Source organism: Rousettus aegyptiacus, unplaced genomic scaffold (genome assembly GCF_014176215.1).
Source record: "Rousettus aegyptiacus isolate mRouAeg1 unplaced genomic scaffold, mRouAeg1.p scaffold_m13_p_1, whole genome shotgun sequence".
In the NCBI taxonomy this organism is placed as follows: Eukaryota; Metazoa; Chordata; class Mammalia; order Chiroptera; family Pteropodidae; genus Rousettus; species Rousettus aegyptiacus.
Genome location: NW_023416284.1, coordinates 66,202,536 through 66,217,546, shown reverse-complemented (window position 1 = coordinate 66,217,546; position 15,011 = coordinate 66,202,536). Strand labels below are relative to the sequence as shown.

At 33.0% G+C, this 15,011-nt stretch overlaps 1 protein-coding gene across 3 annotated transcripts in view; it reads right to left on the bottom strand.

Annotated features, from left to right (window-relative positions):
* Positions 1-15,011, bottom strand: part of ABCD3 (ATP binding cassette subfamily D member 3) — a 64,712-nt gene that overhangs the window by 8,627 nt on the left and 41,074 nt on the right. For all 3 annotated transcript variants that reach the window (XM_016158448.2, XM_016158447.2, XM_016158449.2), the window contains 12 exons: positions 14,034-14,176; positions 11,349-11,418; positions 9,228-9,297; positions 9,040-9,137; positions 8,837-8,928; positions 7,190-7,281; positions 7,044-7,116; positions 6,853-6,916; positions 1,758-1,835; positions 1,584-1,649; positions 1,400-1,489; positions 878-997 (listed from right to left, as the gene is read on the bottom strand). In XM_016158448.2, the coding sequence (XP_016013934.2) occupies positions 878-997; positions 1,400-1,489; positions 1,584-1,649; positions 1,758-1,835; positions 6,853-6,916; positions 7,044-7,116; positions 7,190-7,281; positions 8,837-8,928; positions 9,040-9,137; positions 9,228-9,297; positions 11,349-11,418; positions 14,034-14,176 (1,056 nt within the window). The remainder of the gene's footprint in view (positions 1-877; positions 998-1,399; positions 1,490-1,583; positions 1,650-1,757; positions 1,836-6,852; positions 6,917-7,043; positions 7,117-7,189; positions 7,282-8,836; positions 8,929-9,039; positions 9,138-9,227; positions 9,298-11,348; positions 11,419-14,033; positions 14,177-15,011) is intronic.

Sequence of the window (15,011 nt, the reverse complement as noted above, 5' to 3'; positions counted from 1 at the left end):
ATTATTTAGGGAAAAACAAAACATGCAAAATTAGGGAGTAGGAGGCAACAAAATGGTAGAATATAACTTGAAGGTAATGAGTAAGCAATTCTGCAATAAGCCGCTTCTTTTACTCTTTCCTTGGCTACAGTTTTCTCTAATTTCCATAAGGTTAACATTCTGAAAAGAAAAATCCCTCTGGATCTGCTCAAACTATGGTATGCACATTTAAAAAATGACTCTTTAAAAGTTATTCCTCTTAACAGAGTACTCAAAAAAGTATCACTCCTAATATGTAGAGTTTTATAGTCATGTTTGATAAAGAATAAGTTTAGTCAATCATAAAATTAAAATAGTTCCTTTCAAATGCTTTTTTTATAGTAGAAAAAATTTTAAATTCTAAATAATTCTAGGAACTAGATACTAATCCCTGAAACAAGGATACACATAATGGTAGAAGGAAAGGGCAAGAACAGAATAAAGAATAAAATGACAATAAAATTAAAACTGATCATCTCTAATATCTTCAGCTACTTCAGAGAGAAAAGCCTTAGTAAGACAACGAGACGTCTATAGGGAAAAGACATAGAAAGACATCTTGAAACCCAATCAGGATTACCATATATCCCAGGACCATGTGGTACAAAGTTTCCCCAACTTTTACAAAAATGTACTAATGTTATATAATTGGATCTGCAGCTTTTCCTTTCACAGGAAAATTTATAAATTTTTCCGAATTCCAAATTTATTTGCAAGTTATACACTTTCAAGCACCTTTATTGTCATTTAAACTAATCTATACAAAAACAATTATTAATTGAAAACATTAAAATAAAACTGTGTGCCTTGATTAATCAACCGGTTGCACTGTTGTGCAATGTCTTCACAGTATACTTACTGCCATTCTTTGCTTCTCTCCACCACTGAGTACATCCATCCAATCCTGAACACTGTCCCAGCCTCCTTCACGTTCAAGGATATGACTCAGCTGGACATTATCTAAGTATTCCTTCAGTACCTTTTAGCAAAATGATTAAAGGTGAAATAAAAACCTAAAATAAACCAACATTCTCTATCTTACTTTATTTTTTAAAATAGAATCACTATAATTCTATTGCCAATATCATTTAAAGAGGCACATTTCACAAAATAATGTGGCACAAAGGTAGCCCCGAATCCTTTACTTCCTATCTATACTAACTCTGACAAAATATATCTAGTAGCTTAAAGAGGATAACACTACTACATGTAATTAAAGGGCAAGGCCAATGAGAAAACAATAGTTCCAAGACAAGGTTAAATACTCATCAAGTCATATTTAAGCAAAGTGATTCGTATCTTACCATATCTTGGAAATTATAATTAATGAAAAGAATCTGAAATTATTTTCAGCAGGTGTCGAATATAAATATTTACTTACAAGGTCAGTTATCCCCTTCCTTTTCTGATCTTCTCTTCCATCTGGATATATCACTTGGTCTCGAAGTGTTCCAAGAGTCATATAAGGTCTCTGATAGCAGTAGAGCAAAAATCATTACAAGTGAATTCTTAAATAAAAATAGCTTTATATTAAAGATTACAAAATAACTCAAGAAAGGTCTTACCTGAGGAACATAAAATAACTTTCCTCTCTCAGGTTTAGTTAGACGTCCTCCAAAAAGAGGCCATAACTATTGGGGGGGAAAAAAAGAGATGTAAAGGAGCAGTTGTAAATTCCATGATGTAGCAGATCATGTGGCAAAATAAGACTGCAAATTTTGAGGCTGATTTGTACTTACTTCACCAAGAACACGGAAAAGTGAACTCTTCCCACAGCCATTTGGACCACAAATTAGAACGTTGGCCCCAGAGCGAACCTGAAAGAAAACCGGTCTATGAATTAATTAAATAGAATGAATATATATGCAATGAACATTTACTTAGAGTTCTCTACTAATGATTAGCTTTCTAGAAATGTGATATTAGGTAGAAGCAGTGGATGGTATGGTTGAAAGGACCCTTTATTTTTGTTTACTTTCAAATTTTACTCACTTTTAAAAAATTTAACCCATTTCCCATTTGCCTTAAGAATACTCATTAGTAGTGCTTGCAGCTGCAGTGTTTACCCCGAGATAACTCGTGGATTATAATCCTAACTTTAACCCCAAAGTTTGCCACAAAATATCTCGCTTTTCTTATTATTTTTGCATTGCACTAATATATCGATAAGTCTTTGGAAACAAATGACATCATTCTATTTACAGTATTCTGTTTTTAGTAGTGGTACTTCCATTTACAAAATATAGTAATTCTTGATCACTGAAAATATCAAATCCTGGAAAATGTAGCATTCCTAGGCATGATATTAAATTAACGCTGGCAGAGAGCTGCAAATTTTTTTCTACACAAGAGTTAAAAATCATTATTGATATTATCAACTTCATCTCAATCAGAATACAAAGAGCTAAAGCTTACAAAATTTGAGAATTCTTGAAAACACTAAAATGTGTGTATCCATAATTTTCTTTTAAAAATGGAATCATACTACATATGTTCTACATTTGTTATTGTTTAACAATATATCACATATATTCTAGGTCAGTGTATTCAGATTACTCTCATTCTTTTTTTTAATGTTTGCAGTATATTCCATAGTAAGGATGCACCATAATTTATTTAAATACTCTCTTTTTGTTAAATATTAATTCATCTGCATTTTGTTTTGCTCTTAGCTAATACTGCAATAAACCTCTGAGTCAGTGAGCAAATTTATGCACTAGTGAGAAACGTTTCTATAGATCAGATTCTTTGGAAATTTTAAGTGTTGGATCAAAGTATATGTGCATTATATTTACTAATGCTACCAAACTGCTCTACAACAATAGAGTTAAATGATAAATAGTAAAAAGAGTGGCTAAGTTCTAAACTTAAGATCTTACATGGTAATCAATCCTATGAAGACTACTAGAACCTGGAGTTATAACTTAGCTCACGTTGCACAGCAATGTACACAGTAGGAAAGAAGGACAAGAAGATATGAGTTATCCCAGCTGTGGGGACCAGCCTTTGACAATTTTTTAACTGTCAAGCCTGAGGTTCCTATTATTTAATTCGGTGAATATTTACTAAGTTCTCAGTGTCAGGTTCCATTCCAGGCAATGGAGCTACATTAGAATAGGAAAACAAAAATCCCAAAACCAAAAAAAAGCCCCAAACCCTCTCCTTACCATTTTACATTCTAGTGGGAAAGATGTACAATAAGGAATAAGTATAATAAATGACCGAATTAAATAATATGTCTGAAAATTTGTTACAGAGAAAAAACAGATTAGGGTAAAGAATATTGGGAGTAGGTGGGGGAGGTCACACTTCTAAGGTGGTCAGGCCAGGCAACTGGGCAAAACTTTGAGAGGAGTGAATTAGGAGTTTATCTGGAAGGAGATTATTCCAGCCCCACCCTATCCACAAAAAAAGCAAATTAAAAGGCACCGAGGCAGAAACATACCTGTTTAATTCAAAAAAAAAAAAAAAAAGAATAAGGGAGGCTGATTTGGCAAGAGAAAATAAGGAGGGAAAAGAAGTAGGAAATGAGCTCAGAGAGGTAAGTAGGAGCGGTTAGGATAGTGGCAGGAGAATTCTACATTGTAAGCCACTGAAAAGAATTTGGCTTCTACTCTGATGAAATGGAGAACCATTTGCATTATTCACAATAGCCAAAAAATGAAAGTAACCCAAGAGGATAAATGGATAAATAAAACATGGCATATACATATGATGGAACGTTATTCATCCTTAAAAAGGAATGAAATTCTGATACAAGCTACAACTTGGATGAACCTTGAAGACATTATGCTAAGCGAAATAAGCCAGACAAAAAAGGCCCAATATTGCATGATTCCACTTATATGAAGCAATTAGAGTAGTCATATCCCCAGAGACAGAAAGTAGAACAGGTTACTAGGGGCTAGGGAAGGAGGGAAACGTATTGTTTAATGGGTACAGAGTTTCTGTCTGTTATGATGAAAAAGTTCTAGAGATGGAGGGTGCTGATGGTTATATGACATTGTAAATGTACTTAATGCTGATGAATTGTACACTAAAAAATGGTTAGAAGGGTTAAATTTTGTGTTATGTATATTTTACCACAATAAAAGAGAAAAAAATGAACCTCTATAAAAAGGCTGAGAATTACCCTAACTGGCTTACCACATAGTTGGTCTATAATAAAATATCACACCTTATACACATCAATATTAAGAGAATAAACTATTCTAAATGACTTTTCTAGATGAATGAACTGTCCCTTTTTCTGAGAAATTATTTCAAAGACTCATTTAGATGACTTCTGTATGAGTAATTATCTATTTCCTTTTTCTGTAAAACTGAATATAATGAATATTCCTGATAATGCAAGATTCTATATAATAATTTTACTTTACTATAAGTGATGTCCTTAGGTGTTCCTACAGTTCAGAGCTATTAATTAAATGGTTCCACACTACTATGCTTTATTTGAGTAATGTCAGTGACATATTTTTTTCTGCCCCTAACTGCCCATTGTGACACTGGTATCCAATACTTCTCCACACTATTTGTTGCAATATACCAGGAAACACCCAAACCAAGTTTGTAATGATGTGTAAAAATAATAACTAGACTCTCCTATGCTCAAATGTTTTAAATCCAACATTAACTTTTTTTATTCCATGGCTTTTGAGAATGTTGGACAAAACTTATGATTATGACATCAGTCATGGTAAGCCAGTAATGATTTTTCCATATTAAAGATTTATAAAAATGTATTTTTTTCCTGAGTTGAATTAAGATTAAAAACCAAGAGTAACTTTCACTGATAACCTGAGTTCTTAATAATACTGTATTATTGAGGTTTCTGGATTGGTTTAATGGAGCAGTGAATGCTTTCGGCCACCACATTTTTAGCAGTTATTTACTCAGAAATAACACTTCTTGATAAATCCTACTTCCTATGAATTTACCATAATAAATAAAAAAAAACTACACATAAATATGATTTAAGTAAAAGGGAAATTATATAAAAGAATGCCATTTATGAAAATTTATAGGCTTCTTATATGCTACAAATATGCCTTTACTAAAAAGGTAAAAATTTGAATAAGTTACAAAGTACTATTTTAACATCCACATTATATATGACTTACAAGTTGTTATCTCTTAGGGTCTCTTCAGTCTACATTTAGATAAATGCTGGGGAGTTTACATAGGAATAAGGTATAAAATCTCCTATCTCAAATAAGCTTATATTATTTAGTTATTATGTAACCTGAGAAAAACTAATCATAACATATGAAACATTTGTTTTTGGTGGCCAAGTCTGTTTTACTACGCCTCTATGCAGGAGAAAGGAATCCTTATTTTCAAGTAAGCCAGATGGGTAGAAAATTGATAGTTACAAAGAACTGAAAGATGTTTGTTAAATAAAGGAAGGCTATGTTAAAAACAAAAACAAAACAAAACAAAAACAAAGTAAAGACAAAATAAATGAGAAAAGCCAGGTCTAACTTAAAATACCTTAAGTCAGAAAGAGACAGAAGAGGAATTCATTACAGTAGACCGAAAGGACAGAAGTCAAAACACGGCTCCCAGTGGAGGAGGAAACAAAACAAGATAAACAACAGGTGGTATGGAATATGATTACAAAGTACAAGACATAACTGGGTACTCAAATAAGACTTTCCAAATGAAACCAAAATAAGGGCAAAAAACCAAGGGCCTTTTTGAAATTACAGAAGTGAAGTAATAGGCTCTAGCTAGAAGTATATGAAATTCAAACATAAGGGCTTTAAAGGGAAGGGCTTTTGGACTGAAAAGAAAGCAAGATCTTTAATGTGGTAACATTATAATAAAGTGAGTAAATAATATCACAGACCAGAACCATAATCTTATCTACTCCATGTAGCTGTACATACAGATCTCAAATCCCTTCTTGTTATGTTTAAGCCATGTGCATGTCTGTATTGTTGGTGTAATCTATTTCTGCATTAAGACAGAGTGAAGAAAGTGGAAAAGAGGACCAAGAGGATTCTTCAATGGAGAAATCTTATGGCATGTTTTACCCTTGGGTTGAGGCTTAAATGAAGGAGCTACTAGAAATGTAACAGATATAGGATTCTGATCTCTGTTTTATTTATAAAATCAAGCCTGATGGGTGGCTACCTACTATGTCAAGGGAGCACACCAAACTGACTGAAGTAACTGTAATATTATAGTCATTCAATATTTATCAACTACATTTACATTTTCTCTACTTCATCTCATGATTCTTGGCTTTAAAATGAATATAATATACAATGCTCATTGTTGACTAAGTTCAAAGTACTCTGCATAACTAACAGTTTTCATTTATGGTTCCTTAAAAAAGTAGAAATAACTGAAGACTTACCAAAGATTATAACAATTTAAAAATAAATCCAATAATTATATACCTTATTTTATAAACTATCAGACAACATTCTTTCCATGAAAACAGTTGAAAAGAATCCCATGTATAAAACAAACCACAGAAGGCCGTACACACAGGTGTAGAGAGAGGAATTCTAGAGCTGTGCTGTCCACTAGTCACATGTGGCTACTTAAGATCAAATTTACTAAAATTAAATAAAACTTAAAATTCAGTTTCTCAGTTGCACTAGCAATGGCTTTGCAAAATATATTTTTATATTAACACTTGAAACTTTAAAATCCTTTCAATTAAGAAAAATAAGATTTCTAAGTATTTAAACACTTTTTTAAAGCAATTTTGTGAATTCAGAGACTAAGTTAAGCTTCAAAATTATTTTGATTCTTCGAACACCCATTTTTCATTTCACATCTTGAAGATCAATTAAGCTATTATACAATCATTTAAAAACTTACTTCAAAGTTAAGGTCTCGGATCAAGATATCTCCATTTGGCGTTGCTAAAGGAACATGATCAAATCTACGGAGGAAATTAATAAAAAGAGGATAATTTTATATTAAACACAAAGCACAGGCAGCTAAAAGAAAAGGGTACTATGTAGTTTAACAAATGTTTATGGTGCTAAAAAACCTTTTTCGATACATACTTTATTATGTTATCAGCATTGATGATTTCTCCAGCACCAGGTATCAAGGAAATGGCTTGTGCTCCTTCGATACCTTAAATGGAAAATAAATATTAAAGCATCATACTATGTCAGCAAAAACTATGTGACCTAATGTTTATATTTACCCTTTTCCTGTTGTGAGACCATTGTGCGTTCGTATTTTCCATGATTTATATCCTGTAGTACTTGCATCAATTCTGAAATCCGAACAGTAAAACTGAAATTTTAAAAAAAGCTTTATCAAATCTCCAAAGGCCAGCATGTCTATTTATTTTATTTATTTGAGATGAAATTGACATATGACGTTGTGTAAGTTTATATCTTTTATATTATACAAATCTAACTGAAGTTTCTAAAATTATAACTTAGTTTAAATGAAATAACCTAAAAGAATTTTCATCAGTATAAGGTATTAGTGATAGTATACATGTTTTACTATAATGCTTCAGCAGGAGAGCAGAAACGTGGGGATAAGGGAAGAGGTTTCAAAAGATTCCCACCTCAACAGATACTTACTTAATAGCTAAGTTAAGAAGGTTGTTTGCCACTAGAATTTTAAAGACGTTTCTAATAGCTACTACAAAGGAATAATAGTAGTGTATTCTTTAGACCCAAGAGGTATGGACCCTGAGTTCCCACTGGACTGAGCTATAAAGCGTTGTATAAAGACAGTCTTCTATCTGAGGAAGGTTTTTAACATATATATATCTCAAATGAATGCTACCTCCTTGCAAATGTGAAAGAATTTGGAAGATTTCTCTCTTTCATATTCTGAAGAGGAGAAAAGATGAAGTGTTATTAATATTATATGGAACTCACTGTGACAATAGATAGAAATTGAAACTAATGAAAAGAAGTTGAGGCACATAGAAAAGACATTATGGTCCAAGAGAAAGCACTCTACATCGGAGAAGCGAAAGAAGATTTTTCTGTAAATAACAAGGAGCAATCTCATAAAGGAACAGAAGCACCCCATATGCCATGAACTATAAAGGCACAAAGCTATTATCAAATAGGAAGGATTTCAGCATTCTCAAGTGAAAGAGACGCAACACAGTAGTTTACAACTTCTTCCATCTTGCCATTAAGACCTTCACTGTCACAGGAGAGAAGAAGGAATAAAGAAGAAATGTGCAGAGACAAATCACAGGCCTGAAAAAGATCTTAATTTCTCCAGATGACTTTTTTACATTATAGTGTTGTTCATACCATACCAAGCATTTTATACTAGAGCTTTAAATACCAAAATATTAAATTACACTTTGTGGTCTAAGAACGATTTTAATAGATAATATGACCACATTTACAATTGTACCTACAGGTACCACAAGGTAACTTTCCATTTTTTTTCCATTAAAATCAACTTCATGTTTGTTCATCTTTTGCTAGGTTGCCAGTACCAAAGACCTAAGAAAAAATGTATGGTGGGAAACAAAAAGTTCAAATAAGAAGATTCTACTCATTAAGTTAATTTTCTGTGAATTAAGAACTGTCATGATTCAACAATTCCCAATTTACTGAATACCACTGTCCATGGAGTAGACAGCTTGAGAACCACTAATCTAATTTAAAGCTCAAAACAATTATCTCAAGGAAATATGAACAGTTCACTGTAAGGGAAATAACCTTCCTTAACTCTTTATCAAACCCGGCTTCTAGAAGTAGTAGCATCAATTGTCACTGATCTTAACCTCAACTAAGCACAATCACTAAAGACTGTGTTTTTAAAAAATTATTCTCTGCAATTGCTCATTATTACTAGTCTTACTTACCCAGCCAATCTAGTCATTTCACGGCCAGCCAAAACTATTCTACCCAGAGCTTGAGACATTCGCAAAAGCATCCTTCCATTCTGGTAGTAATCCTTAAACAGAAAAAAAATATATTAATTTTCACTTATATTTCTAAGATTAAAAATTAGGTTTTATGTAATTTTATATATGAATTTCAATTATTTTTATTAATACTACTTTACCTCCAGAAGTTCTGAATGCGTACTCTTGACATGTCGAGGATGAGATAAATCTAAGAAAGGACGACTGAGAACTAGGTAACCGACAATAGTGGCAAGATCTGAAACAAAATAGTTAAGAATTAAAATATGAACAATACTTTACTTTTTCCACAAATCTCATTCCACCATCTCTTTTAAAGCATACTTACATTTGGCAATTATGCTATCAATGAAGCCCATAGAAAACCGAAACAAAATGAAATTATGTAGGTGTTCCACCTGGCAGAAAGCAAGAACAAAAAAAAAATACTTATTTTCTATGTATTAAAAAATGAATCTACCATGAGAATAAAAGAAAATGTACATTTATTTAACAAATACTTACTGAGTGTGTATGATTTCTGCTTGTACCGTACATCACAATTCATAGAGCACAATGCTGCTCACAGAACAGGTACTGAACACTTCATGAAACCATTTTTATACCAATAGAATGGAAATTACATAAAAAATGTTACTATGGTGTCCCTTGCATGTAATGGTACAATGACAATGTAGTCATAATGAGCATGTATTATATCAAAATTAGAAATCTAAAAGTGTTTTTTATTTTATATTTTTAATGTTCTCAACTTTCCAGCTATCGGATTATTCAAAGTCCTGCATGATTTGGCACTGGGCTCTATCTTAAACCTCATCTGCTTCTACTCTGTTCCATCTCACTGACTTCCAGAAATACTAGTTTCTCAAACCTGTTCCTGCCTTAAGGCTTTTTTCTGGCCCTCTGCCAGGAATAGTCTTCCTAGATATGTAGATGTTATGACTAACCTCCACTTGATGTGGGTTTCTTATAAAATAATACCTCCCCAAGAAAGACATTCTTGCCATCCTCGCTAAAAATAGCTAGGCAACAGCTCCCATCATACTCTACCACTTGATTCCATTTTATTTTTGGTTATAAAATTCGTTACCATCTGAAATCATATAAAATATCTAGTTGTTTGCATGTTTGTCTCCACCGCTAAAATGGGGGTTTCCTAAGAACAAGGTACCTTGCTCTTACTATCTTCTGCAAAAGAACAATGGCTGGAACTTTTATCCAGTGAATTCCATGTGTCATATGCTGTGCTCAATGCTGGAGATATAACAATGAATAGAACAGACAAGGCCCCTTAGCTCATGGAGTTTACATTCTAATGAAAGAGACAAACTATTAAGCAAACAAGAAAATTACAAATTGCAATATATGCTTTTAAGGAAACAAATTATTAAAATGGAAAATAACTAGTAAAGGCTGTTTCAGACAGACCAATCAGAGAAGACGAGGCCTCAGCAAGATGTTAACTTTGGAGCTGAAATCTAAAGATAAGTATAACCAAGCACATGAAGAGTGAGGGGGGGTGAAATGCAGTCTCCTGGAAAATTACCTCAAACATATTTTAGTGATCACTATCAAAGTTCAGTCATGCTAAATATAAATAAAGCAAAAATCCAATTTATGAAATAATTTTAAATGACAACCACTTTAATCTTTTTAAATCGTTTCAAATATATTTTTAATTTCAGCAGCTTCCACTAAAGTTTAAGCTCCATAAAGGTAGGATTTTGACATTACATTTACCACTGTTATCACACTAGCACCTAGAACAAACAAACAGGCACCTAGATGGTACTCGACATCTTTTGAATGAATAATAAAATTACTTGAATTCAAATTTTCCAGGTAGCAAGTAAATAAAAACTGAAGTATAGTTTTCACAAGAAACAATGTTTATACTCTAATTCAAGAGTTAGCAAACGATGGCCCACAGTCCAAATCCAGCCTGCTATTTATTTTTGTAATAAAATTTTATCAGAACATAGCCACAACCATTCACTTATATATAGCATATGGCTACATTTGAGTGGTAGAGTTGAATAGCTACAATAGATACCATACAGCCTCAAAAGCCTAAACTATGTATGTACTATCTTGTCCTTTACAGAAAGTTTGCTGACCCCTAATCTAATCGTCACAGTATTTTCATGAATGTTATAGGAACAAATTTTCTATAGAAATCACTAAATTAATCACTAAATAAGACTCTTATCTATACAATAATATACTGACCATTATTTTAATAAATCTACCAATTTTAATAACTAAGCAACTTAATATATTGATAAGATAGTTTTAGTCCCATATTTTTTATGAAAACACATTACAAAAATCTTTTATAGCTATTTAAAAATGAATACTTTAAAAATTAAAGATATATATTTATATTTTGGTCTAGGCCAAAATAAAAAATCTTTATATAAATACGTGAGACTCAAACATGTTGTCTTACCAGCTTTCGGAAGACTGTGTAGATTGTCTGCTTTTCTCTTTTGTTCCCATTGTAAAAGGCAATTTCTTCACTATTAAAAAAAATAATTTGGTAATTAATTTGAATGTTACTTAAGCCTGAAAAATAAATGAAATATAGTATATGATGACTAAATATCGGAATTTAAATAAACATTTTGTGATTAAGACCTTACCAGGTACGTCTCAAGTCATGGTCTGTACTTGAGACTCTGTGCCTAGCTCAGAGCACAGGAATACATATCTGATTGGATCACAGTCTAGTCTGTGATGCATGTGCCATAGGTAGCCTGGCTGAAAATGTGCTGGGCTAATTCTTAGAAATTTAAATAAAACAATAAAAAATAAGAAGGAAGTTGCCATGATACATAGGGAAGGAGAGCTGGGACAGCCTTCATAGAGTACAGTAGAATAAAGGAATTGAGTACAAATTGAGTACAGTAGAAGAAAGGAAGGAGAAAACAAAAGCTAGATAGTAGTGATGCCATGACATACAGCCTCTGAAAAAGAGAAAACCAAACTAAGTCCTGACAGCTTCTCAGTGCCAACTCTCAGGAGGCCTAGCTGCATAGTCATTCTTATTCTTAGAACCCCACCAACAAGTCTTCACGACTTCAGTTTTCTTGAACTGGTTTGAATGGGTCCACAAAGGTCATAAGGATCTTGACTAGAAATAAATGGGCATTTCTATAAATAAAGAAAGGTTCAGTGTAGTTATGTAAATTTGTGGAAGTCATACAGGTAGCAAGACAAGCAGCTGAGATTATAACTCACATATGATCCCAAAGTCTAGTCTTTCCACTCTATTCAGTATGATGTAAATCTCCCATCAAAGTATCTATTACAGTAAAGTAAAAATTTACATAGGAGTCCAGAAGGCACTGTTAAAACAGCCTTCAATAAACACCTAATATTTATTTAAAGTCTTTTTCTCCCTTTAAACTCTGAATTTTATAGTCTACTCCAAAATGTACTTGTATTTTTTTTTCATCATAAAAGCAAGGCAGTTCCTACTTCAATCTCTTTAAGTAAAAAATTAACTTTTCATAAAGATCTATCATCATGTTTGACTTGTGTTTCACGGCTCCCTTGACACGATGATACAGAGCACCAACATACCAGAATCCCAGTTTAAGAAACAAAATTCTACACCTATAATTACTTTTCTTACTTCCTTCTACCTCCTCTGCACATTTAAGCCTGTGGAGGAAGATGCGGCGAGAATTCTACTTCCCCACTCTGGAACGTGAAAGGACAAAACATCCTATAGTACTGGTGGCTGCCTATCCAACATCTGTCCCTTCCTTGTCCTTTTCCCAAGAGAACCCTGATTTTCTTAAAGTTATCTATCCTTTTCTGTGTATCTAAATGGTTTAGAATGACCTCAAGCCCATCCACGGGGGATGAGTTTCAAACAGTCTAAGCCAATCATTTTGCTATATATTGTTTTAGGCATGAGGGAGTGATAATTTGGGCCAATGAGATATAAAGAAAAGTCGGCTGTAGGGCTTCTGGGAATGCTTCCTTGCTCTCGTAAAGATAGTAGAAGAGATGGCCCATTTTTATTTTGGACTTTTTGCAGGGGAGGAGGGCTAGTGAGAACTGCTTTTAACAACTTGTGATTACAAGAAAACAGCCTGAGGAAGGGGATAACATACAAAGGAGGGCAGTGCCAAGAGAAAAACAAAGATCTGGAGCCTTGACCATGCTGGAACTACTTTATCTTAAGAGTTCTTATGTGAAGTAGTAAATATCCTTATTGTTGGAGCCCTCTGAGTCAGGTTTTCTGTATCTTGCAATAGAGAGAATTCTGATGCTATCTTTCACTCACTCGGCAAATCACCTCTCCACTCAACTGTCTAATCCCTCTGTCTCCCTAGAGCACAAAACCCAATTTAAAATTGGTACCATTTTAGCAATTCAAGGAAATAAAAGAAAAGGAAATTGTTAAAAGAGTAATTTCCTAAGTAATTTTGTAAATACCTACAGGTAGTAAATAAATATTAGGACCCTCAAAATGACTTAAAATTGACATCAACATATGAGGAAATTTATTAAGCATCTGCTACATACCAAAAACTATGCTGGAAGCTTTATATATATTTAATGGTTAATCCTCACAATAACCCTATGTTATTTAACTATTATAAACAAAAGTGAGGCTAAAAATAACTTGCCAAAAGTCAAAAAATATACAAGTGATAAGTAGAGGACAAAGATTTTGGAATTAGGTTGGCTCGAAAGCATAGTACTTTTTTGTCCTATTTTGGGTTTTTAAACTGTCTGGAAAATAGAGACACATACAGTGAGACTGAATTACTAAGTATTCAAAACATAGTCTCAAATAAAAATATTTTAGGATAATGGAACAAAATTTTCTTTTAAGTATTGTAAGTAAATCTGAATTGTATTTTGACTATGTTTAAAATAAAATTAAGAGAAAATTAGTTAATAAACAACATAAAGAGCTGAATCAGGGATACAACATAGTTAACTAAAAAAAAAGGGTTACAAAATTAATAGCCTTCGTAATGAGTCTTTTCAGAAGAGGTAAATACACACAGACACAATTTCAGTAACAATGTCCCTAAACGTTTTGGCATCAACTTATAGGACATCGATATCCATAAAAATGAATCTTTAATATATTTAATACATTTTTCCTTACCTGTTTGTGATGAGCCGGGAATTAACATATCTATACTCCCCTTCATACTTTTGCTCAATTATTGTCATCTTACCAATGGGTCTTCTAAGTCGAGTTAGGAATAGCCCAGAAACAAGCAGGTAGGCCATCATGCTTGCTGGGCCCTATTATTATTGTGAGAGAAAGACACGAAGTTCAAGTATATTTAATAAATTTACTGAATGCAACGTATACAATTTCTAAAATTAACTCAGTGACTTGGAAAGAAATGGATCTTTTGACTTATCTTTTCCTCTTAATTATTTCTTTTCTGGGAAAATACACACACACTGGAGCTTTATAATTTTACTACTCATCTACTCCTCCCACCACTGCAGTTCATCCCCTAACTTCCCCAAATATGTTCACCCAAAAACTTCTAATTTCAGTCATCACTCTTTCTATGGCACCGATGGAACTCTTTTGGATATTTTCTTAAGATTCCACAATAACTCTCAGACCTCTTTTTCACCTTCTCTTTGAATGTTAATATTCCCTGAGGTTTCTTCCTTAGCTCTCTTCTCTCAATCTTTAATCTCTAGTCTGGTTACTCCTAAGAATCCAAGACATTATTTCCAAGTAAGTACTATTCATCTTCACCTCACTACTCTGTAGAACCTCAAGCTTAATTCCCCCAAACAAGCTTGATCTGTCTTTCCATTCTCATACATCTTGCTTCCAGCTCCATTCTCTCTAACTTGGTAAGTGACTTCATCACACATTGACCATCTCAAGAGTGAAGTTCTAAGCTTACCTTTACAAGCTCATCATAGGCACTTCACTCATGCCCATATATATCCTATATTCTCCCATACTGAAAGAACTGTTTCCTGAACATGTTCTTATGTTTAGCAAACCTAACATATCTAATGGATGCCTACTGGTCCTCCTCAAAACAGCTCAAATATCACCTCCAATTCTTCTGGACACTAAATACTTTAATCAAACTTCTATTATTTG